The sequence below is a fragment of the Lagenorhynchus albirostris genome, chromosome 9, assembly GCF_949774975.1.
Source record: "Lagenorhynchus albirostris chromosome 9, mLagAlb1.1, whole genome shotgun sequence".
Lineage (NCBI taxonomy): Eukaryota > Metazoa > Chordata > Mammalia > Artiodactyla > Delphinidae > Lagenorhynchus > Lagenorhynchus albirostris.
Window position 1 is genome coordinate 37,215,022 of NC_083103.1, and position 26,030 is coordinate 37,241,051.

A 26,030-nucleotide genomic window follows, 5' to 3' on the forward strand; every position below is an offset into this window, starting at 1 on the left:
GCGGACTCTCAACCACTGCGCCACCAGGGAAGACCCCAATTTTCTCACAATTTTTGAAGCTAGAAGTCTGAGATCATGGTGTCAGCAGGGCTGATTTGTTCTGAGACCTTCCTCCTTGGCTTATAGATGGCCATCTTCTCCCTGTGTCTTCTCTCTGTACCTCTGTCCATATTTCCTCTTCTTATAAAGACAACCATCATATTGGACTAGGGCCCACTCTAATGACCTCATTTTAACTTAGTTATCTCTTTAAAGACCCTATCTACAGGGAATTCCCTGGTGGTCCAGTGGTTAGGACTCTCGCTTCCATTGCAGGGGTCACAGGTTCCATCCCTGGTTATGGAACTAAGATCCCGCAAGCCGTGTGGTGCGGCTAAAGAAAAAAAGATTAAAAAAAAAAAGACCCTATCTACAAATATGGTCATTCTCTGGGATCCTGGGTATTTGGATGGAAGAAATTTTCTCATATTGAGGTGTGGGGAAGTCATCCTGGCTTATACATGATTTAACTTTAAACTTTATGCTAACTAGAATAGCCTGTTTTGTGGCATATTAAGCATACACTGTACATCTGCTCTAACCATTAAAGAAAAGGGTACATTGTCCAGAAGTAAAGAATGTCTCTTTTGAAGATAGAGATAAATACCTCCCTTCCTGGAACATCAACGCTACACTTCTTTGATGATAAGACTCTCTTTGCAGGCGCCAAGACCAGGCTGATTTGCTGTGTACGTGCTCATCTATCTTCTTTGAAATTTTGAAGGAATGTACCCTGTAATGTTTGATGTTCTTTGCTCTGACAAGATACAAAGCTGTGCTAAAAACCATGCTTCTTTGGAACAGTGCCTCAGAGCTATCTGAGAGACTGTCTCCTTGGCTATAGTCCTCAGTTTGGCTCGAATAAAATTCTTTTCTAGTCCCATTACAGACTTTTTATTGCTTATTTCTGTCAACAATATGAATTTGAGGGCACAACTCATCCCATAACAGCCAGATATTAATCTATAGCACTTACATGCATTATTTTACAGCAATCCTATCATTGCTACTTTACTATTATAGATTAAACTGAGATGCAGAGAGAGGTTACGCACTTGCCTAAGGTCATACAATACCTAGGAGTCATGAAACCTGGGGCTTGAACCCTGATAACAATCACCACAAGTTTATGGAGTGCTGAACGAGTTGGAGCTGGTCCTGCAAAGGCTAGAGGGCACATATCAGACAGATGGGATTATATGTAAAGGGCCTGGAGTAGAAGAGAGCTTGGCAATTCTGACAGAATGAAAGGGTCAAGTTGATGACGTTAAAGAAGAGGGCCAGAACCTAGGGGCAGGATGGCAATAAAGATGCAGACCTACTAGAGAATGGACTTGAGGACACGGGGAGGGGGAAGGGTAAGCTGGGACAAAGTGAGAGAGTGGCATGGACATATATACACTACCAAAAGTAAGATAGCTAGTGGGAAGCAGCCACATAGCACAGGGAGATCAGCTCGGTGTTTTGTGACCACCTAGAGGGGTGGGATAGGGAGGGCGGGAGGGAGACGCAAGAGGGAGGGGATATGGGAACATATGTATAACTGATTCACTTTGTTATAAAGCAGAAACTAACACACCATTGTAAAGCAATTATACTCCAATAAAGATGTTAAAAAAGAAAAAAGAAGCCAGGGTAACTCATAGCAGTCCTTTCAGGCCACGATAGGACTAAGATTTTGGTCTTCATCCTAGGAACAATGGGAAACCATTGACTCTACCTGCTGAATAGAGAGAGAACCACTTGAAGGAACTTTTAAAATCTTAGTTTTAATTTTTAATAGATGAGGAACCTGACATCTGTTAGTTTTTTCAATATATTACACCCAAGATTCCATATAACTTACAATCCTGTGAGGGGGAAATATTTGTAGAGTTGGCCTCCGGCAAGTGTGAACTACTTAAAATAGATGGGTATGTATTTGAAAGGAACTATGGCATAAGTTACAGTATGCTATGCTGGGCTCCACAGAGGGCGTAAAATCATTGAGAACTACAGTTCTGCCATTGGACAAAGGCTTAATTTTGGTCTGTTGTTTGGGCAGCCTTAAATGGAGAAAGGTAGTTAGGGCCACACCTCAGCGTTAAACTTCAGTTGAAAAAGGAAGACAGAGAGGCTTTGCCTAATATTTTTAAACAGCTTTATTGAGATAAGTTACATACTGCAAAATTCACCTGTTTTAAGCGCACGATGATGTGCAATCAGCACATCCAGTTTTGGAGCATTAAAATCACACCAGAAAGATCCCTACTGTTTGTAGTCGACCCGGGCCTATTCTTACCCACAGCCCCAGGCCTGCCTAATTAGTGTATTTTACTGAGTAAAAATTACCCCAGATAACCTTAAGAGGAAATCTCGACTGGACTCCCAACGAATATGAATACGTACATATAAATATATGTACGTTTTGATCAGTGGGCCTAGTATATCCAGGCCGGGGGTGTATGTGAGAAATTCCTCCATTTACCCACTGAGCAAAACACACAGTTCGCTGCCCTACATGGGGCTTATTATCTGAATGAGGCACAAGCTGTAAGCGGGCGCCACTATACACGGCACGCGTGCATGTGTGGAGGTGAGCACACACGCCCTGCGCCAAGACGCTTTGAGTAATGTGTACCCAAGACAGACGACCAGTCGGGGCGGTTTGCGCCTGCGCAGCTTGGCGAGTGCCTACAAACGGGTAACTGAAACCCCCTGCTCGAGACCTGTCGGTTCTGCTGTTGGGACGCCGCCGTCTCAAACCTGAGCGTCCACCCGTGACACCCAGCGAACCCAGGCCTGGTAGGTAACCCCTCACCTCGCCCACCCTACCGAGGGCTCACAATGAGCATCATAATTGTCACGCCTCAAGCCAAGGCCCTCAGGGTAGCGATTCTCCCTTGGCCACACCCCACAGTTTACTAGGCCGAGTCTCATTGGTCGGTGAAGGGCTTAGTCCCGCCCCATCGAGCCGACGCCAACAGCCACGTACTACGTTTCTACGTGTCTCGAGCCTGAAAGCGGAAGTTACGCCAAAGAATCGCGAGGGAAGCGGCGGACCTGGAAGGGTACTGGCCGCTGGAGGAAAGGGGGTGGGCAGACAGCTTTGGAAGGCTCCGGAAGTGGTTGTGCAGAGGAGGGGTGGGAGAGGGGCTGGTCAGGCAGTTCGTTCGGATGTTGCTGGTCGCCTCGCTAAGGCGCAGATTCACTCTTCTCCGAGAGGCTGGCCCAGCCCTCCGCCTCGGCCAGAATGGACTTCAGGGAAATTCTCCTGATAGCTTCCAAAGCACAAGGTGTCAACAACGTGCCGGTAAGTACCAGCCGGGGCGCGACTGTAGGAGATCCTGGACTTTCAGTTCCGAATGTGTGGCCCATGGAACTTCCAGGAATCCGTCTGTCGGCTCCGGGAAAGGAAAGACCTGGACGCCGTTTTTGTTTGTTGGTTGGTTGGTGGTTTTGTTTTTTTCTCTTGGACATGTACTTCTGAGTACTGGGTGTGAAGACGGGCTTGAGATGCGAGGCGGGAGCCTTCTGACGAGCGGCTTGTTTAGGCTGTTAACACCCTGCAACTTTGCGCTGGTGAGTAGAGCCATGCCTGGCACATAGTGGAATCTAGCGCCAGTAGTTTCTAGCTTCGGCGTAAACTTCAACCCAGAGGTTGGGGAGTTCAGGAATTTTAGGGACTTGGCCTGATAGCTTTTTGAGGCGATTTCCCGCTGATCTTTGGGTCAAACGTTTTGTGATTTCCCAAAAAAGTTCTTTGACTTGTGGTCCCACCCACTCCCAACCAACCAGGTTATTGAATTATCACCTCCCAAGGCGGGAGTTGAGTGGATTCCGCGAAATCCTTGGCCAACAGAATGAGTGAAATAGTTTCAGCTTCCATTTATTTGTGGTCTTCCAGATTTGTCTTTGTTTCAAATCTAGGTCCCATTTACTCACTAAGGTTTGCTAATTCGCTAATATTCGCAGAGCGGTGTAAGACTTTAAATGAGGTAGTGAGTGAGAGTGCCTGCTTTGCGGGGGTGTAGCTGTTTTGCATAAACTAATCATTTCTCTATCATCAGAGGGTACCACAGCCCAGCTGTAAACCGATAGATTGCATTGTGTTACCTGCAGTTTGAGCGATGAGGTGTAGAGCTCAAATGGCTCTCTTTTAAAGTCAATTCAACTGGACCTTATTGAGCTCTCACTATTCATTTCTTAGATTTTTGTATATTTGCAATATTTTTTTCCCTCCCCTGCGCTTTTCTTGTCTTTTGAGGCTGGCTCATTGTTTTTACTCTTTTGAAGATATTGATCTAAAAATAGTAAAATAACTGGTAAATAAAACTGATATTCATCAGCTTATTATATATATTCACATCCCATCCCAAATACTCCGAATGATCTTGAAGTTATGAAATCTTGAATGACAGAATTACTTTCTGCATCTGTAAATTTCCTAGACAAGTCGATATTGGATCTAGTAACATTCATATTTGCATAAATTAGGTCCATATCTCATTCTACATCTTACTCAATTTCAGTGGAGGTCAGAGATAGATAATACTAGCCCTGATGCCGAAGACTATTCTGTGGAAGAATCAGAACCAAGTTACTTGTTTCTTATTCTAAAAACCAATGGTTGCTGAGAGAAAAGTACATATTTCTAGAGCAGAAGTTTTCAAACTATGTCTGTATTACAGAATATATATATTATCGATTTATCTATGATTGGAATAACAAAGATTGAAAGCAAAAAGGGAAATGGGTAAATTGGCGGTCATTTAAAATTTAATAGATGAACATAGGCATGTACTTCATGAAAGCATGCTTTTCCCTCCCACCCACCCCAAAAGCTAGTAAGCCTGGAAGTTTGATTTAGTTATCAGCATTATAACTCTTATCTTTTTACTTCAGATGAAAGTAAGTCACAGAAGAAACTATTGAGGAATAGAGCAAGACTGTATTTAATTTAATCCATTATCTTGTTTTTACTCGATTCATCTAATTATTTTAAGTTATTGAATATTTGCTTTATCAGCTCAAAGTAAAGCCTTTTAGAGCACACTATCACTTGTGAAATCTAACACATATTGTACAGTGTAAGACTGTTACAAAGCAAGTATCCTTATAAGCCACCATCCGAGTCAAGAAAAACATTTCTGCAAGTGGACGGACGGACACACACACACACACACACAACACACACACACACACACACACACACACACACACACACCTGCTTGACAAAAACTTCATTGATTGAATTATGCTCTGAGAACCACAGAGGCTTTGCAGTAATTGCAGATAACTCCATCCCTCTCTAGTGCTTGGTTCATGTTTCTCTTTTAGCCATCTCTTCCCCCACCTTCCATTTGGATCCTATCGGAGCTGACTTTTGATTTCAGTCATCAAGTTCCTGTGTCACACCTTTGCTACAGAAAAGAAGTACACTAGCATTGATTGGACTAAAATCCAAGGGAGGCTAAAAGCTGAAACACCTGTACAGCCATTTGGAACTGTTTGCAGGGCTTTTATTTTTAAGATGTGTCTACTGTATCTGACTTGAAAAGCAATGAACAGTTCCCATTGAGACAGCTTTCTTTTACATTGTTTCTTTTTAAGAGAAATAGTTACCTTTATAATGTTTTAGTTAAAATAAAAGAAGGATTGCATCATGCCTAGAAATATTAGGCATGCTATCATTCCTCAGTGGAAAACTGAATACAAAAAAACAGCTGATCAAGGTGATGTAACCAGTCACTGTTATTAGCTCTGTTTATTTTAAAGGAGGAAAGATATTTTTGGTAACCTTGCCCTTAATATTTTTCTCCCTGGGTTGCTCTAACAAAAACAAAGTGGTTGTCTTGTTTAGTATAATAGAAGAGCTTAGAATCTGGATTCTTACAGGTTACAAGTAACTATAATTGATGGCTTGTAGTGCATGAGGCAAGTTAAATGGTCTTTCTCACAATCAGTCTGAAAATCATCCCAGACAAGATACTGTAGCTCTGGTGTGACCCTCAGATCAAAAAGTAAGGGGAAGCCTTCATATAAGGATATAAGGATTTGGGGAGCTATAGACCCTTGAGGGTAAGAATATAGGTACTTTATAGTAGTAACATTTCCTTTTTTTTAAATTGAAGTATAGTTGACTTACAATATTGCATTAGTTTCAGGTGACAATATAGTCATTTGATATTTTTATAGATTATACTCCATATAAAATTATTATAAAATACAAGCTATATTCCTTGTGCTAGTTATATTTCCTTTTTTATTTTTAAAAAGCTTAAAATTTTTTTAAAATTATTATTGGAGTATAGTTGATTTACAATGTTGTGTTAGTTTCTGGTGAACAGTAAAGTGAAGCAGTTATACATATACATATATCCACTCTTTTTTAGATTCTTTTCCCATATAGGCCATTACAGAGTATTGAACAGTTCCCTGTGCTATACACAGTCGTTATTTATTTTATTAGATAATAAAAGGTCCTTATTATCTGTTTTATATATAGTAGTGTGTATATGTCAACCCCAATCTTCTGATTTATCCCTCCCCACCCTTTCCTCTGGTAACCATAAGTTTGTTTTCTACATCTGTGACTCTATTTCTGTTTTGTAAATAAGTTCATTTGTACCATTTTTTTTTAGAGTCCACGTATAAGCGATATCATATGATATTTGTCTTTCTCTGTCTGACTTCACTCAGTATGACAGTCTCTAGGTCCATCCATGTCACTGCAAATAGCATTATTTTGTTCTTTTTTATGGCTGAGTAATATGCCACTGTATATATGTATCACATTTTTATCCAGTCCTATGTCAGTGGACATTTAGGTTGCTGCCATGTCTTGGCTATTGTAAATAGTGCTGCAGTGAACATAGGGGTGCATGTATCTTTTCGAATTATGGTTTTCTCCAGATATATGCCCAGGAGTGGGATTACTGGATCATATGGTCATTCTATATTTAGTTTTTTAAGGAACCTTCATGCTGTCCTCCATAATGGTTGTACCAATTTACATTGCCATCAACAGTGAAGGAGGGTTCCGTTTTCTCCATACCCTCTCTAGCATTTATTGTTTGTAGATTTTTTGATGATGACCATTCTGTAGTTTTGATTTGCATTTCTCTAATAATTAGTGATGTTGAGCCTCTTTTCGTGTGCTTTTTGTCCATCTATACTTCCTTTTAAAGAATAGTATAGGCCAACAAAAAAGTTTCTGCAGGCAGTCACTTTGTAGCCCTTGATGATAGTTGATTATAACTGGATTATTTCCCACTCTTAGATCTGAAGATGACTTTTGTAGTGCCTGGGGCAGCTTTAGATTTCTAGCCTGGAGCAGTACTTCTGAACTGGTGTTTTAGGGAAGGGGTCTTTTAGAAACTACTGCCCCACAGAGATTCTTTCTCTTCCCCATCACTACCTAGACAATCTCTTTATGAATAATAAGGATAAGAGTAACAACAATTAACATTTATAGTGCTTCCTTTGTGCCAGGCACTGTTCTAGGCACTTTTTGTATATTAATTAATTTAATCATCATAATAACTATATATGGAAGCTTGTTTTACAGATCAGGAAACTGAAGTCCAGGGAGATGAAGAAACGTTCCCAGAGTCACACAGCTAATAAGTGACAGGGTTAGTCATGGCAGAGCAGAGAATGTAGTCCAGGCAAACTGGCTTCAGAGATCTTGCTCTTAATCACCACCCTGTGTTGAATGAGGAGAGTCTTTTGGAAATGGAGTGGTGAGGAAGGTTGTCTTCTATAAAGCCTGAATCCATCTAGCTCCCTACCCCCAACTCCAGCCTAATATAGCCTTGGGCAGTAACCCTATTGTTTTTTTGATGACACTTCTCAGTGTACAGTAAAGTCTGATGGGAGAGAAATTTAAAGACCAAACTAACAGCATATGGCAACTGGAGGATAGAGATATACAGCCTGTTTGGGAGAGTGCCAGCATAGTTAACAGAAATAGAGTCTGAGGTTGAGGGAAAGTTCAGTGGTGGACCTGTTTGGGGTAATGGCACGATCTAAGAGGCAGGTGGAAATTAGGGAATGGCATTTAAGAATGAGGTTCGAGCTAGAGATGAAAATGTTGGGGTTAGGTTAGAAGTGAAGCATGTTGTAGTGGGAACACTTTTGCCCCTGAGTCAGGAGACCTAGATTCTAATTCAGGCACTGCTACAAATTGTGTGAGTGATAGACAGTAAATACACAGTTGTCTTTTGGGGGCCATTTCTAACATGAGGTTGGACTAGAGGCTCTGAGGTATCTATTTGATACTATTAATACATCTTATATAATCTGGTATATTTTTTAAACACAATAATAGTAAAATTTACATTTGACCCCATAGCAGTCTCGAATAGCATGCTTTTTGGTGGTTTTATTTTCACCCTCTTAGCTACCCAGCTAAGCAAGCCTAATGCAAATCAGTGGTTTTCCAGGCCTGCATTCATTCCCTGAGTATGATGTTTTGAGAGGATTGTAGAAGTTGTGTAGTCATTATTAAAGTTAAGGATAAATTCTTTTTTTTTTTTGGCTGCGTTGGATCTTCGTTGCTGCGCGCAGGCTTTCTCTAGTTGCAGCGGGTGGGGGCTACTCTTCATTGCGGTGCGCGTGGCTTCTCATTGCGGTGGCTTCTTTTGTTGTGAAGCACAGGCTGTAGACGCACGGGCTTCATTAGTTGGGCTCGCGGGCTCAGTAGTTGTGACTTGTGGGCTCTAGGGCGCAGGCTCAGTAGTTGTCACGCATGGACTTAGTTGCTCCATGGCATGTGGGATGTTCCTGGACCAGGGTTTGAACCCATGTCCCCTGCATTGGCAGGCGGATTCTTTTCTTTTTTTTGCGGTACGGAGGCCTCTCACTGCTGTGGCCTCTCCCGTTGTGGAGCACAGGCTCCGGACGCGCAGGCTCAGCGGCCATGGCTCACAGGCCTAGCCACTCCAGGGCATGTGGGATCTTCCCGGACCGGGGCACAAACCCGCGTCGCCTGCATCGGCAGGCGGACTCTCAACCACTGCGCCAACAGGGAAGTCCTGGATATATTCTTTGAATATTTCTAACTCCTATTTGTAACCAATGATAAACCTCTAATTTATATAAAACCATCAGGAAATTTATATTTTCTACAATTACAACAATATATTATCTCCTGAGTAAAGAACAGCTTTCAAGAAGGAATTGACTGTTGATTCTAATATAACATATTTGGTGAACATATATTTCCAGACTGAAAGCTCCTTATTTTCTTAATCTGACCATGACAGTGTAGTTTCAATGCAAGGAACACATGTGTTTAAAAGTGACTTAATATTTTCTAGGTCACTTGGCTTCAGAATTACAAATATTGGCAAAATCTCTGATACTGTATTTCGATGGCATGAGCTTCACTGTTGTGGATCGTTCACTGGGGCCCAGCAGAATGACTGAGTCGGCTTGCAGTATAATAAAATGGATACACTTAGGATAAAAGAAACTCTTGTCCAGCTGCTTTTCATGAAGCTCAAACAATGAAGCAGCCTGGTGCCTTGAGTCAGATACAGAATTGGTGGATGCATCTTGATGTGTTGCTGCTAGAGCTAAATGTGACCATCTGATGTGGGAGAAAGTGCAGACAGTTCTCCTGCCTTATTAAATGGAATATAATGTAATCCCAGCCTGAAGCTTTCTTTTCAACACATGGTTCTCTGCTGGGCACCTCTGTGGGGGAAGGAGACTGTCTAATAAAATATTCTGTTACAGCAAATCTTCTAATGCCAGGGTCTGACTGCAACCCCTTTTTCAAAAGTCTAGCCAGCTCAATGTTAGGAACGTCTATAGTGATAGACCCAAGAGAAAGGAAAATACACATTCACAGAAAAACTTGTACACAGATGTTCACAGCAGCATTATTCATAATAGCCAAAAAGTGGAAACAATCTAAATATCCATTAACTGATGATTAGATAAATGTGGTATATCCATACAATGAAAAGTTACTCATCCATAAAAGCAATGAAGTACTGACTATGTTACAACATGAACCTTGAAAACATTGTGCTAAGTGAAAGTAGTAAGATAGGAAAGACCACCGTAGCAGTCAGGCTTCTCCAGAAAAACAGAACCAGTAGGATATGTCTTAGGGAATTGGCTCATGTGGTTGTGGGGGCTGGCAAGTCTGGAATGTGTTGGGCAGGCTGGCGCTCAGGCTGGAGCTACTGCTGTCGGAAGTGGGGTGGTGAGGAAGGTTGTCGTCCGTAAAGCTCGAATCCATCTAGCTCCCTACTCCGGCTCTCCAACTCCAGCCTAATAAAGCCTTGGGTAGTAACCCTGTTGGTGTTTTGATGACACTTGTAAGTGTTCAGTAAAATCTGATGAGAGAGAGTTTCACGTAGAAATTCTGGAGCAGATGAAGAAAAAAAAGTTTTTTTAATTGAAAAATCTTACCTACTTTGTATAATCAATTATCTACATAATCATTTACCTACGGCTTCTAAATTTTACCTTATTTTATGATGCATCTCAGTCACTATGTAATGGTACACTAGGTGCATGATTTCATTTATATGAAATGTCCAGAACTGGCAAATCCATAGAAACAGAAAGTAGATTAGTGGCTGCCAGGGGCATAGGTGAAGGGGGAATGGGGAATGATTGCTGAAAGGGATTTCTTTTTCGGAAGGTGAAAATGTTCTGGAATCAGATAGTGGTGATGGTTGTACAACTCTATGAATATAGTCATACATATTAAATGGGTGGATTTTATCGTATGTGAATTAAATCTCATTAAAAATGTTAAAAAAGAAGATCATTATTATCTCTGGAGACCCAACCCTTTTTTTTTCTCCCCAGATTTCTAGGTTTTGATCTCAACTTTGCCTAAGAGAATATTTTAATACTCTCCTGGTATCTGCTTTTGAGTGCATCAAGCTACAGAGGATGTAAGAAACTATTAATTATGACTCAGCTCGTGTCAGTAAATAAGATTAAGCCTCATCAAGTAGGACCTTGTCCTACTTCAATTGTTTCCCAGCAGGCCCGCAAAGTAAGACGTCGTATAGATTTATTGAATTCCTTCTCCATCATACGGACAGGACAAGGACAGCAAAATTGTTGGGTTAAATGTGAGGCCAGCTTAATAAGTATCCTTAAGGGATACTTAGCAGTGTTTAAAAACAAAAGCTGAATTTGAAATTGGCATGTGAATTGATGAAAATAGGTGTATACTTTGAAAAAAGCTCAAAGTAGTCTTTGGGATTCTTTCCTGAGTGAATCCGAGTTCCTGAACCCCCTCCCTTGTTTCTTTATTGTGTTCTGCCTTTCTTGTGCTTATGTTTCCCAGTCGGTGTTTCCCAAAGTGCAGTACACGTAGCTTTGGCTGTACCATGATTTTAGGTGATATATAAATACGTTTTATTCTCATAGTTGCATTTTTTTAAGTTATATATTTTGATAGGATTTGGAAAAATATAACTAAAATTCAAGCCTGTCATTTTATGGGTATTATTGCTTGAGGTAAAGCTGTAGTAATAAGTCATGGTGTTTGATCTACATGTTTTCTTAAAATTAGTAAATAATAATACAAGTGGTGTACTATAAAAGGGCAAAAATCATGAAGGTGATATGCGAATGATTGAAGCTTAGTAAACAAGGCATTAAACTGCCCCATTGACACTGTGGTTTTCTCGTTCAGTGCTTGTATTCAGTCAAGAGTAGCTTTTCTGCTAGTCATATCCCATTACCTACCTCTTTAAGTCCCAGGTTAGGAAGAAAGATGTCTACCCTGAAATCAAATTAGGAAGTGCTCACTTGCTGCTGTCATACCTAGGTAACAAACCAATCCTATTTTAAATAATTAACACTAATGTGTATATTGGCATTTTGGGGTGGGGGAGCCCTGTGTAAGCTCTGATTTGGCAGGTGAATCTCTGGGCTACGTAGTTGGCAGGGACAGAAAAATCTTGAGCCTTGGCAACACAAATCCACCCTTCCTCTTCTCACATATCTACTTGATGGGATGGGGTAGAGTGAGTGTGTGCCTCTGCTTATGAGTCTATGTGTCTTATGCAACTTGAATCATCTTCATGGTAGCACTTCTGTTAAGAAAATGTGAGTTTCCTGTGGATAAGGCCTATGTTTGAGGTTCTTGTAAACCATGATAAATTTTATATATCTAGTTAGGTAAGCAATATTCTTTTTCTCCTGTCTTCCTTTCCCTTTCCTTTCTCCTTTACATATTGGGTTGCAATCCACTATGGAAAGGATTGCAACTAAATTTGCAAAGATATGGACTTCTTAAAGGATTTTATTATGACAGCCAAGGGGACTGGGAAAGGAATCTGGATGTTGTCTTTTGGAATTTCTCTCTATGTGGGATGTGTCAGGTCTCAAGCATTGCTATCACGTAGGATTTTCAGGTTGGATTAGGGCCTGCTTCCTTGGCCAGCTGCTTTGTTGGTAGACTAACTTAGCTGGAACTTCCAGCCTGCTTCAGGATGCCTTCTATTTGGCAGCTGTGTAGTGAGCATGAGTCCTTTGGCTTTCCTCCAGGAATTTCATACACATTTTGGGAGTCACTTTTTTGGTTCCTAAGTAGCTCAATTTGTTCTCATAGGTTAGTGTTTCTTAACTAGCACAGCAACAGGTTGAGTGGATAAGAATGTCATCTGCCTAAGACGAAAGAAGGAGGGCATTAAAAAATTCTTATTTCCTAGCCCGTAAATTTAATTTGGAATGGTCCTAGAGATTAATCATCCTGGTCTGAGTTATTAGCTCTGTTTATCATACTTCTCTAACGATAAAATAAAAGGAAATATTTTTCCTTTTATAGTTTAAATGAACATTATTCTAGTTTTAGTCATTTCCCAATGCAGTTAGATAAAAATCAAAGCCCTGAGAAATACCATCTGTTCCAGGATAATGTTAGTACTTTTTGGGTGACATGGAAACCTGTCTAAAAGGGTTTGTGTGGCAAATTAATATTTTTTAACGAACATAGAGCTGCACTTAAAGGTTACGGAGACTTGGGCCCTTCGTGCTGCTTAAATTTCTTTGAAATGCTTTTTGGCTATGGCTGGCCACCAGCTTTGCCCATGGTCAAAGTAGAATCTCATTATTTCATGTTGAAAGCAAAGTAACCTATGAAGCAGCTATGAAAATCATCTGGAGTAGGGTACTCAGGAGGAAAACAGTTGTGATAGTAGTTTTCTCTGTTTGGAAAGTTCTGAAGAAGGCTAAGCTTTTAAATCAGAATTCTAAAGCACTCAATCTGTTTTAGTGGTGATTTTTTTCAGTTCCCCCAGGCCAGGTATCTTTTTGGGAAAATAGCCTGAAAATAGTGTTTCTCTCAATTGTTCATTTATGTATTATTGAGGATGTTGAAAGAAACTCTGCACCTAAAAATAGTCATGTATAATCATATTTAGCCTGAAATTTTATAGCTAAGTTTTCATGTGGGTTATGTGATCTCTTAATTATTCAGAATAGATTTTTCAGTCAACATTTAAACCTCTCTATTGCTTCAAAGTTAATTGTGTATAACTTTTCCTCTGTTTTTATTTTTAGAAAAGATACAGTTTGGCAGTGGGGCCTCCCAAAAAAGACCCGAAAGTTAAGGGTGTCCAGTCGGCAGCTGTCCAGGCTTTTCTCAGAAGAAAAGAAGAAGAGCTCAGGAAGAAAGGTATGAATCTATAGCCTTATTCTCAATTTTAAAGTCTTCTGTCTTCACAACTAGCTTGTACCTAACCAGTGGATGTTTGTAATATCATAACAGGCTGATGGATTTGTTGTGTATGTGTCTGAGTCAGCTGTATTTATAGCATTACGTATATTCTTATGTTGATCATTTGTATGGATGTTATCTTTTATTTCCTCTTAAATTAAAAGCTTTTTGGGTATAGTGACCATATTTTCTAATTGGCCATATTGGCTCTCCAGTAAGAACTCCATTCTTTGACCTTGGTTCTTTTCCTGTTTGTTTGTTTGTTTGATTTTTGGCTGTACCATATGACTTGCGGGATCTTAGCTTCCTGACCAGGGATTGAACCCGGGACCACGGCAGTGAAAGCACTGAGTCCTAACCATTGGACAACCAGGGAACTCCCCCTTGACCTTGGTTCTGAATCTGCTTCTACCTACTTTGTATTTTAATTTTTAAAAATATGTTATTAAGAGTGCTATCTAGCGACTTCCCTGGTGGCGCGGTGGTTGGGAGTCCGCCTGCCAATGCAGGGGACACGGGTTCCAGCCCTGCTCCAGGAGGGTCCCACATGTCATGGAGTGGCTAAGCCCGTGTGCCACAAGTGCTGAGGTCCGCACACCTGGAGCCCGTGCTCTGCAACAAGAGAAGCCACCGCAATGAGAAGCCTGTGCACAGCAGTGAAGAATGGCCCCCACTCGCCGCAACTGGAGAGGGCCCGCGCACAGCAACGAAGACCCAACGCAGCCGAAAAGATTAAAAAAATAAATAAGAGTGCTACCTAAAAGGTTAAAATAGGGACACTTTTGTAAAACGAGTAAACTCAAGCAGTAGGTTTACTTTATGCAAATGACAAGGAAACTAATTCAATAAGTTTAAGTATCCACTGATTCATAATTAATAACAACTGTTAAGTGGGTACGAATATTCTCTTAACTTGGTATATTTATTTGGTATGAACTATTTTCTATATTTAAAGCTAAAAGCCAAGACTCTCCCTTGCTTAGTCATATAGAAAAACCCATATGTGACCCACTCATTATGTAAAGATGACTCAAATTGATACTTGTTTAATGACTTCCTCATTTGATTCTTAGATGTCTTCAAACTTCTTCAAACTGTAACTTGAATGTTGCTTGGTTTTGGCCACCTACTGATTTCAGATAAACATACTGTTATCGAGACCCTGAAATAATATGTTGTTTTGCCTCTTTTAGCTTTGGAAGAGAAAAGGAGAAAAGAAGAACTAGTGAAAAAGCGAATTGAGCTAAAACATGACAAGAAAGCAAGAGCTATGGCCAAGAGGACAAAGGATAATTTCCATGGTTACAATGGGATTCCTGTTGAGGAGAAGTCAAAGAAGAGGCAGGCAATGCAAACCCACACTAGCCAGGGAACAGACCAAGAGTTTGAGATGGAGGAAGAGGATGAATTCTTAGAATACAATCAAGCAGAGTCAGAGCAAGAGTATGAGGAAGAGCAAGAACCTCCCAAAGTTGAGAGCAAGCCAAAGGTCCCCCTTAAAAGTGCCCCACCACTCATGAACTTCAATGATCTACTCAGGCTGGCCGAGAAAAAGCAGTACGAACCGGTGGAGATAAAGGTAGTGAAGAAGACAGAAGAGCGGCCTATGACTGCAGAAGAACTTAGGGAGCGAGAATTCCTTGAACAAAAGCGGAGGAAAAGGAAAGCTGAGATAGATGCAGGATTACCACCAACCAGAAAAGTACCCTCTCAGAAAGAAAGTGTGGGCACAAAACTTAGCAAAGGTTCCGGAGACACGCATCCTTCTTCCAAGGGTACTCCCCTTCCTTATGCTGAGAAGAAATCCAGACCCAGCACATCTAATGAGAAACACTTGCGTTTATCTTCATCCAAATCCATGCCAGGAGAAAGGACCAAAGTAGTATCTGGCAATTGCGCCCAACCCTTGCCTTGTGAGGGCCGTGACAGACCTGTTTTCAATGGGGCTGGAAAGCCCCACTCCAGTACCTGTTCACCAAGTATCCCAAAGACTTCTGCTAAAGGGACTCCAAAATCTGCTACTGAGCACAAAGCCAAAAAATCTCCTCATCCTAGCCGTTCCAGGCCTGGACCCATGGTCACCCCACACAATAAGGCCAAGAGTCCAGGTGTCAGGCAGCCAGGCAGCAGCTCCAGCTCGGCCCCTGCGAGGCCCAGCACAGGAACTGCTCAGCCCACAGTTAGTTCTGGCCCCGTGCCCAGGCGCCAGAATGGCAGCTCCAACTCAGGACCCGAGCGATCAGTCAGTGGGACCAGGAAGCCAACCAGTGACTTAAATCCCCCAGGACGGACAGTCAGTGGTACAAGTGGCCTTGGTCGACCTGCAGGCAGTTCAGGTTGCCCTGGGCGACCTACCAGTGGCTCCGGTGGTTCTGGGCGGCCTGTGGGCAGCTCTGGTGGCCTTGGGCGGCCTATGGGCAGCTCTGGTGGCCCTGGACGGCCTGTGGGCAGCTCTGGTGGCCCTGGGCGGCCTGTGGGCCGCTCTGGTGGCCCTGGGCGGCCTGTGGGCAGCTCTGGTGGCCCTGGGCGGCCTGTGGGCAGCTCTGGTGGCCCTGGGCGGCCTGTGGGCAGCTCTGGTGGCCCTGGGCGGCCTGTGGGCAGCTCTGGTGGCCCTGGGCGGCCTGTGAGCGGTCCACATGACATTCGACGACCAGTGAGTGGCTCAGGGGCCCCTAGGCGGTCAGTCAATGGCCCTGGCCAATCAGTAGTTCCAGCTGGACGAATTGTCAGCAGTTCAGGCCCTGGTAGACCAGTGAGCAGCTTTGGACCTGGGCGAACAGTTAGTACCTCAGGTCCCTCTCTGAAGCCCAAATGCACTGTTGTCTCAGAAACGATTTCTTCCAAGAATATAATCAGCCGATCCAGCAATGGACAGATGAATGGAATGAAGCCTGCCTTATCTGGCTACAGATCTGCCCAAGGTAAAATTTCCCCTCCCCCTAAAAGTATTTATTTGTCACTAGGAAATTGGAAAGAATATTTTGTTTTATATAACCAAAGACCCTCTGAACTCTTCTATGTGCTTTCAAATGTATTCTTGTGTTGATAGAATCCTGATGTTTTGTCTGTCCTATGCCAGAGAGTACCTTTAGTAACCATGGCTTGGAAAAGTCTCTAGAAAGAGACTTATCTAGGGCCTTCTGTGTTTACTCCTGTAATGTCTCCAAGTGCAGTAAACTTAGCTATGGGGTTTGTAAGACAGGGTGAGTGTATATGCCTTTTGTGGTTCAATGAATGAGTTCCTCTTTACCTCTTCATGAAGACTATGGACACCTGTCTTCAAGGACTGGCGTGTATTTGTAAGCTTGAAGCCTTTTGTTGCATTATTTGTCCATTAAATATTTGTTAAGCACCCACTATGTGCCAGGAACTATTTTAGGTGGCCTTGTGTTTCTGCTCCTTACAGTGGCCCTAGCTACCAGTCCTGTAGGATTCTGCCGTCCCAAGGTATGGGATCATTGGTGGTACCTACTAACTGCTAGGTCAGAGTTTCTACACAGTATTAAGGATTTGTTGAAGCACTTGTTAGGCACCATGGAGAATATAAAAAGAAACAAAAGATGAGATTCCATAGTTTAAACTACCTAATTCAGTCAAAACATTGGTTCTTAACCAAAGACAACTTTGGTCCCCAGTGAACATTTGGCAATGTCTGGAGACATTTTTGATTGACACAACTGGGGATGGGATGCTACTGGCATCTAGTAGATGGAGGCCAGGCTGATATCCTACACTGCACAGGACAGCTTCCTGACAACCAAGAAATATCTGGCCCAAAATGTCAGAGTGCTAAAGTTAAAGAAACTCCGAGCTAAGGAGACAAGCCACGCATATTAAAAACAACTGTAGAACAACAAAGGGAGTGTCTGTAATCAAGGACTAGAAAGCAGTTGTTCCCAGATACTGGTCTATTGATCAGTGCCTGTCTTTTGCAGAATTTTTAATCAGTCTTTTGACAAAATGACAGAAATTAGGATGATGCAGTGAGTTTTTCCTTGAAGTCAGACTTGCTCAGTTTGAACAATTATCCATATCTGAGAATCTGTCATACTTCATTGGACTTTTTAAAACTTTAATGGAATTATGGTGATAATAGATGGTAGATTGTTACCTTTGGCATCTTTTCTTGTCATGAGTAAAATTAGTGATCCTTTAGTGATTTGTAATTTTTTTTAAAGAAATTGTACTAGTCTTTTAAATCCAAAAGAGTAGGAACTACTAAGCTAGAAAATTTAACAGTTCTAATAAGCCCTGGGATAGACAGGAATTCTATTACTTGTGGGTACCATGAAGCAACAGGGATGATGTAGTAATGAGTTCATGCTGGGGGCCAGTTGGTGGCTCTGGTTGGTTGGTTGGTTTATGGCTGCGTTGGGTCTTCGTTGCTGTGCGCGGGCTTTCTCTAGTTGTGCTGAGCAGGGACTACTCTTAGTTGCAGTGTGCGGGCTTCTCATTGTGGTGGCTTCTCTTGTTGCTGAGCACAGGCTCTAGGTGCGCGGGCTTCAGTAGTTGTGGCTTGCAGGCTCTAGAGCACAGGTTCAGCAGTTGTGGCGCACTGCTTAGTTGCTCCGTGGCATGTGGGATCTTCCCAGACCAGGGCTTCAACCCGTGTCTCCTGCATTGGCAGGCGGATTCTTAACCACTGTGCCACCAGGGAAGACCCTGGCTCTGGTTTTCGAGGCTACCATCTTAATGAGTTCTTAAAATCTCAGCTTACATAGGACTTTGTTGGGACTACTAAGTTTTAATGATCTTATAAATAATGGCTTTTCTATTCTTAGGTCCTCAAAGGCTTCCCTTCCCTGGTAGTTACAAAAGGCAGCGAGAATATGAAGAGGAGGAAGATGAGGATGAATATGACTCTGAAATGGAAGATTTTATTGAAGATGAAGGAGAACCTCAGGAAGAAATATCCAAGCACATTCGAGAAATCTTTGGCTATGACCGAAAAAAGTAAGGCTAAAGAAGATTTAGATATATATACTTTTTATTTTGAATAATCCCATGCTATGGGGAAAAAAAATAAACATTAATAGTAGAGGCATTGAATACAATTCTTAATTAGGAATCCTTGCATGATTGTTTAGATTTACTTTTTTGGCACTTAATATTTAAGAATTAATGCAGAATTATTTGTGTAGTTACTTGTATGAGGGCCAAAAAATATCCCTTTTTAACTGTTCTCCTTATAAGATATATATTTAATGAGAGTGAAGCAGCATGGTGTAGTAGAAATGGATTGGCTTTGAAATCAGAAAGCCATCCACAGAGCTATGTTGAAAGCCAGTTTGATCTGACACCTGCTTTTCTTTGATGTAAAAAACTTTGCTACTCAAAAGTGTGGTCCCTGAACAGCAAGCAGTGTGGGACCAACAACATTGACGTCACCCAGGAACTTGTTAGAAATGCAGGCTTTCAGGCCCCACCTTAGATCTGAATCCAGATCAGCTTTATAAGGTTCCCAAGTGATTCACATGCACATTAAAGTTAGAGAAGCACTGATATAGAGCAAAGCTCGGAGTTTGAATGGAAGTTCCACAGCTTACTAGCTGGGTAAACTTGAGTAAGTTATTTTTTAAATGACATTTGGGAGGATTAAATGAGGTAGTATACCACTGACCTGTGAACAATATAGGGGTTAGGTAAAATCCATAAGTAACTTATAGTCAGCCCTCCGTATATATGGTTCCTCTGTGTACCAGTTCCTCCCTATCTGTGGTAACCACATGTGTAGATTCAACCAGTCATGGATTGTGTAGCACTGTAGTATGAAAAAAAATTCTCATGTAAGAGGACCCATGCAGTTCAAACTCATGTTGTTCAAGGGCCAACTGTATAAGTAAATCTGTCAGCACTTGCCCTCTCCTTTGAAGTCATGGATATTAGAAATTAGAAGGCAATAGTAAGAAAAGGTCTTTAAAAAAAATTTAGCAGAAGAAAGAACTGGATTAAAAATCAGATCTAAAAACCTAATCTTAGTAGTGTCATAAGTTAGCTATATGCTTTTGGTCAAGCTGTTATCTGCCTCAATCTCTGTTCTGAATCCATGAAACTCAAAGAGATTAATATATATATAATAATTTTCATATATATTGTGCTTTCATGATTTTAATATAAACTGTCATGTAAATAGAGGTGAGTGAGTTGAGCAAACGTTGTTGGATTGGTACTTTGATCAAAATTAGATTCAGGAATAGTTGCCTTCTGGAAATATTAAGGGGTCATTTAATTTATCTTTACTTTAGAATCTCCCCTTTACTCAACCTCTGCCCACCTCACTGTCTGCCAAACAAGGAGGAATAATCCTAAATGTATGTTTGATTTAGTTATAACGATGTTGATTTTAAAAACAGGAGGATGTAGTTCCTTTAGAAAATTGGGTTTTTCTTTTTTTTAACAACTTTGATTTTCTCTTATCAGATACAAAGATGAAAGCGATTATGCCTCACGTTACATGGAGAGTAGTTGGAAAGAGCAGCAGAAGGAAGAAGCAAAGAGGTAAGCACAGATGTAACACGTTTGTGCAGAAATGTCCTAAAAATTCTTTTCTGTTCCCTCCTTCAGTTGCATCATTGGGAGCAGGGGCTTTGGGCCATGCTGTTTGAATTCCAATCCTACTTACTTGCTGTGGGGCTTTAGACAAATTCCTTAGCCTTTTAAATCTGTTTTCCCATTTGTAAACTGAGAATATACTGTTTTCATTCATTGAGGTTTTGTGAGGATTAAGATAATGTGTACAAGTTGCCCAGTGCAGTGACTCACCCATGTAGGCACACAATAAATGCTAGAGGCCTCCCCTGATCCCATTGTAGCATGTTGTTTTTCTTTCCCCATCCTTAATTCCCTTTCCACATCAGATACATCTCAGTCTTGCTAACCTGTACCACCGCTGGCCTCAAGGACCTGTTGAGGAATATGAAATTCCCTATATCTGATTCCTGTTTGGCCACCTGATATCAAATAAATGATCATTTCTTGCGTAGGGGTAACAAATGATTACTTTGTTTATAATGTTAACTTGGTGAAATAATTCACCTCATTCTCAGCTCAGAATATTAAACCTCTTTCTCCCTCTTGCCGTCCCTCCTCTAACTAGATAAAATATCAAACTAAAGTGTTGGGGAGGGAAAAGAAAAGAATGTTATTTATTGAATAAATGTTTCTTGTTCTTTATTTTTTAAAGCTGATGAGATGGTTTATATTTATTACTGTAATGGGAATATTAAGGTGTTGAGGTTATATGTAAGGTCTTTTTTTCCACTATAACTTGAGGCAGTGGCAGTGGCTCCTGGTAAAAAGTATTCCTGCTTAGTCTGTTTTCAGTGGTAAAGGCTTGAGGCATTTTGAGTGCATCAGCACATTCCATGTAAGCTCCCAGTTGAAATTTCATTTTTGCTTTTTTAAAGAGAGTGGTAATTTCATGTATATTGATAAATACCCCCTTTTTTTCCCTGACAGTTTAAGACTAGGTATGCAAGAAGATTTAGACGAAATGAGACGTGAAGAAGAAGAAATGAGACGTCGAAAGGCCAAGAAGCTGAAGAAGCATTAGCTGCTGCTTTTATTTATTTTTGTGAAATTCTGAAAACAGTCTGCTGCAAGGAAGTCCTGCCTTCAGACTGAAGAAGCCCCTTATTTTAGAATTCTACTTGGGTACTCAAGGAGAAGGAATGCATACTGTCATCTATCTGCAGGCTGTCGTTAGAGCATAAAGTATTTTCAGATACTTTCCAGGGTGAAATCTGTAATGCAGATGACATAACACCCAGTGAGTGCTCTTACGAAGCTAACTGTTCACAGGTGCCACCCTTGATCCTGATGAGCTATGCACTCTCATGTGGGGCCGCTCACAAGTCAGCCAATCTTACGTTATTCCTTTGCTACTCTAAAAGGAAAAAACAAAAGGATTGCTCCTTTACTTCCGTAATTCTGCTGATGTGTGAGTACGGCACTGCCTGGCTGCCAATCAAATCTATTTTGTCTTGATGAGGAAACTGGCCCTTGCATTAATGCTGCCAGCAATAAAGTGACCTGTCCTAACCTACATGTTTGGATTGAGAACTTGAAAATGTAGAGTAGCTGTTATAATTATATGGATGTCATTTCTGTGACTTTGAAGTAAAAAGTAGAATAAATTGTATTCTGCATTATTCATGGATTGGATGCTGAGCATTCTTATTCACTAATTTAGGTGATCAGGCAATTAACAAAAATTTTTCCAAGTTAAAATACAAGTTATGCCATTTTATATAAGAATATTCTTTTCCAGGGTTTACTTTCAGATTTATTGTTACGTTGGCTTTAGTGTAAAATAGACAAGGTCACTGTGCTGTTTGATTTTTATCTAAAAATTTCATTTTTATATTGAAGAAAAAATACTTATTTTATTCAAACATTAGATTTGGAAGAGTAATAATAGTTTAAAAAATAAGGAAGTGACATGTGAGGCTCCCCTCCTCCCCGTTCCGCTCCCCCATTATAGAGATATTTTGGAATCCAAGGTGCCCTGGACCTTTGCATGTTAATGACTTTGTATTTTTATCTTAAATTCTTTAGTGATTAACGGTAAAAAACCAAAAACTAAATTCATGTGTATCAAGACCACCACCTTCTCTCTTTGCCCATATTGCACTTTTATTTCAAACTATGCACTGTGAAGAGATTTTTTTCCCATGTGGAAAGGATGTTCCCTGTTACTGGTATTTACTAGGCTGTGGAACTTCTTCATTCTCACCTTTCTTCAAGTCATATCTATAGACTTGTTATATCTCTTAAGCCTCAAGTCCAAGCACTTCCAATCGGGCTGACCTAGGTTCTGGCTGGAGAGAAGCCAAGTCTCAAGTAAAGTCAGCAACAGAAAATGAGGTATGATGATGCCAGAGAGCATTTGTCCTTGACTCTGAGGGTTAGGGACAGTGGGACATAAGCTTGTAGAACAATTCTGTAATAAACATTGTGGCTATCTTAAGCCATTGACTGGTGGGGATTAGGAAGTAGGTGAGGTTATCCTACAAGAATCCTTACTCTTCAACAGGTCTAAAAGTTGTTTTTGTATATTCTTTTTTATCCGTAAAGCTTTCTTTATTCTCAACTTTGGGTGTTACAGATTATCACTATTAGCCTTCCTTAATGGGATGACCCATCCTTAATGGGAATACCAGTCCTTTTAAGACTTTTGACTCATCTTGAATTGAGTTTCAAACTTTAAAAATGCAAGAACTTAATTTTGAGGTTGAATCCTATGAAAGGTGTCTTCATCACTAGGAATAACACCCTTCTAATGATCACATGGAACCGTTAAACACTGGTGGCAGAAAAGCCTATTGACTACCAATCTCAAATACCTTCAGTGAAACTGATTCAAGGGTAGTGTGATATTCCATGTAATAAAACAGGTTTGGAACATTATTTCTTTTGCTGTCACTTATGTGATTTTTTTTTCCCCTTCAAAAGTTTGCTTGAATGTATTTTTTTCACTATTCAGACTCGTTGAAATCTGTAGTTGCGATCAAGTGCTTGTCACAGCTGAAAGATTTCTGGTGGCTTAAAGCTTACTAGCACTTTACTCAATGATATTGTGCAGTTATTTGTACAGAAAGGCACCATTGTGCTAGCTAAAAGTTCCAGAACTTGGTAGAAAAAGTCAGGTTGTGTCCTTATGTGTCATCACCTCTGGGTGCATTTCTCCTTCTATAATACAGCTGTTGATTTCAGTTTTCTTCAGCATCAGCATTATAAAAGGGCACTCCTGTAGCTCATTAGAAAAAAAAAGGTTCTGAATCTTTTAATCTTAGCCTTGTTTCCAAATCCTGTCTTCCATTTTGTTCTGCATCTCCTGACCACTCTTACAAAAAGCTCACAAACCTTTGAAGAAACTGGAATAGGCTGTTATTTTATCAAGTTTACAAATTAAGTGCTTGATTTTTAATGTGTCCTCTACTGTTTTGATTTTCAGATTTTATTAATATTTGAAGATGTGCCTTTTATTGGATAATGTTAAGTCACGAATGTAGTAATGTTATTTCAGTATTGTAATAATGTTACATGATCATGGATGCGGCATCCTCAAATACGATGTGAAGGGAAAGTAGTTTTCATAAAACTCATATAGCTCTGATTGCACAGTCCCACTTGCTTTAGGTATTGCTGTGTCAAAGCAGGGGGGACTTTCTTTAAAGGCTACTTTCAGAACTTGTCTTTGTATTTTCTCTAAACTGTAAATGCAATTATGTCCATTTGGAGGCCAGGGTTACCACATGTCACAGGCAGCCTTACATGTGTGCCGTGAGAAGGTTCAAAGACTGTTAACAAGAAAGTCTATGGGAACTCGAAATTTCATTTTTTAATGTAATCCCCAAGATCTTTTCCAAGAAATACTGTTTTGTATTTTATAACTTAAAAGCAGCTGTTAGTCATTTCTGAGATATAGCAGGAGACCAAAACATGTTTGGAAAGAGAATAAATATATGAAGAGAGACTGGTTGTATTATTTTCAATGTGCTGAATATATTAGACTACTATTTATTTTGTGAATGGATGTGATGAAATAAATATTCAGGTGTTTAGTGTATGATTAAGAGTGGAATATAGATGTCTTTGGAGTTATTAAATCCATGTCTTTTACATAATGGACAAATCAAGTTTAAAGAAACATTTACATAGCATAGCTTGTTTTCTGGTGCTGTTGACCTGCAAGAGAATCTACTTTTGCATATACAGATAAAAGTTTTGCAATTTATGTATAAAAGATATTGTAGGCATTAAAAATATTTTATTGATATTTTCACTGGTTTGCATTTATTTACTAAAACTCATATTCCTTATTTCATCACCCTGAACATTATTCCAGCTATGCCTAGTAGACTCATAAGACTTCAGAGATGGGGTTTACCTCCTTACACACACCTCTGTTCCTTCTCCCTTACACATTCCCGTCTGCTCAGCCCCTGCCACTGACACCTCTCCCCTCTTGCACCACCAGCTTAGAGAACTATTCTGGTATCAGACACCCAAGTTAGGAGAACTGTTTGGAGGTATAGTCAGGGAACAAGGGAAGAAGAAGAACTGGGTATATAGTTCCTCTTTCCAAAAAATTGAGTGGTTCTAATCCCCTATAATACAAAGAGCCTGAGATAGCTGGGAAGATGAGTCCTTAGGAATATATGAGGCAAGTGGGCACAGCCATGCAGCCAGAGAATGTAGGCACTTAACTCAATGGAATGTGTTGAGTCTAGGTCATACAAGTATCATAAAAGATGCTAGTATCCTAGATTTATAAATTATAAATTTTTGCTTACGAATTTTGAATTCACTTTTTCTATTAAAAAAAGTAATACATACAGTGCATAGAGGCACTTAAAAATACTTTAGCAAACAAATGCCAAATAGTCATCAACAATATGCTGTCTGTGTAACCGAAGATCTACTATGTTGGTAAGTGTGTACTTTTTGAACAATGAAACCATTGGTCATCCCAAAGCAACCACAGAATGGGAGCAGTTCCATATAATTTATTTTAAAAGTATTTGCTCCTGTTAGGTTTTCTTTCTTTCTTTTAGGGTCAGAAAGCTCAAACCACTTTTAGAGGGCTCATTAGGAATATCCTAGGGCTCAGACACCCACATTAATTGCATGGGTCTTATACTTAGGTTCTCATTCTTGGTCTCATGAACTCAAACTGCATCATACTGAGGACTGGGCGGTTAGCTTTTGTTTCTACACATGCTGCCTGGATCAGCAGCAGTCACTGCTAAAAGAAAAGGCAACTTCTTGTTTATTCAGGTGAGGAAGACTTTTGAACCAAGAGGTAGTCAAGATCTTGGATAACCCAGCCTCTCTTGCGTGGCTCCTTCCCTTGGCATGTAAAAGCATACCAAAGAGAAGACCTGGACCTTAATTTTGACTCTGCTACCGAGAACTGTGTGGGTTGGTAAGGTACTTAAGCCTCTCAACTTCATTTCTGCCATTTTGTAAAATGAGGCTGAGGTTACTATAAGGATTAAAATACTGTATAGTTTAGTATCTAGCACCCAATATGAAAATGCCCTTTCCCCACATGGTGTAAGCTTTGGGCTTAATGATAGCTGTGAAAAGGCCACAGAGAAATACCCCCAGAGAATAGGCTTAAAGTTGCTGCAATCTCTAACCCTTTCTGTAACATTTACATATTTCACCCCTGCCTGGACCCTGGACCTTGGACCCAGGAGAAAGGTATTATGTGGGAAATAGGTCTAAAGAGCTCTAGAGGATTTCTATGTTCAAGGGTACAGAATAGGGGACAAATTGAAGTAGGTATCTTAGTCTTAATGCC

General features: G+C 40.6%; 1 protein-coding gene across 1 annotated transcript; it reads left to right on the top strand.

Moving 5' to 3' along the window:
• The first annotated feature begins 3,200 nt into the window (after window positions 1-3,200).
• SPTY2D1 (SPT2 chromatin protein domain containing 1) lies at window positions 3,201-24,498 on the top strand. The gene is made up of 6 exons (XM_060159534.1): window positions 3,201-3,331; window positions 13,564-13,678; window positions 14,914-16,641; window positions 18,502-18,673; window positions 20,141-20,218; window positions 21,179-24,498. Exons 1-6 carry the CDS (start codon window positions 3,272-3,274, stop codon window positions 21,270-21,272), a joined length of 2,247 nt encoding a protein of 748 aa, XP_060015517.1. The 5' UTR covers window positions 3,201-3,271; the 3' UTR covers window positions 21,273-24,498.
• The last annotated feature ends 1,532 nt before the right edge of the window (window positions 24,499-26,030 follow it).

What these genes read in the sequence shown, in the direction of transcription:
- SPTY2D1 (XM_060159534.1), top strand. Translation starts at nt 3,272, where the DNA reads ATGGACTTCAGGGAAATTCTCCTGATAGCTTCCAAAGCACAAGGTGTC. An exon ending in AAGGTGTCAACAACGTGCCG is followed by an intron (nt 3,332 to 13,563) that starts GTAAGTACCAGC and finishes TTTTATTTTTAG; the next exon opens with AAAAGATACAGTTTGGCAGT. An exon ending in CAGAAGGAAGAAGCAAAGAG is followed by an intron (nt 20,219 to 21,178) that starts GTAAGCACAGAT and finishes TTTCCCTGACAG; the next exon opens with TTTAAGACTAGGTATGCAAG.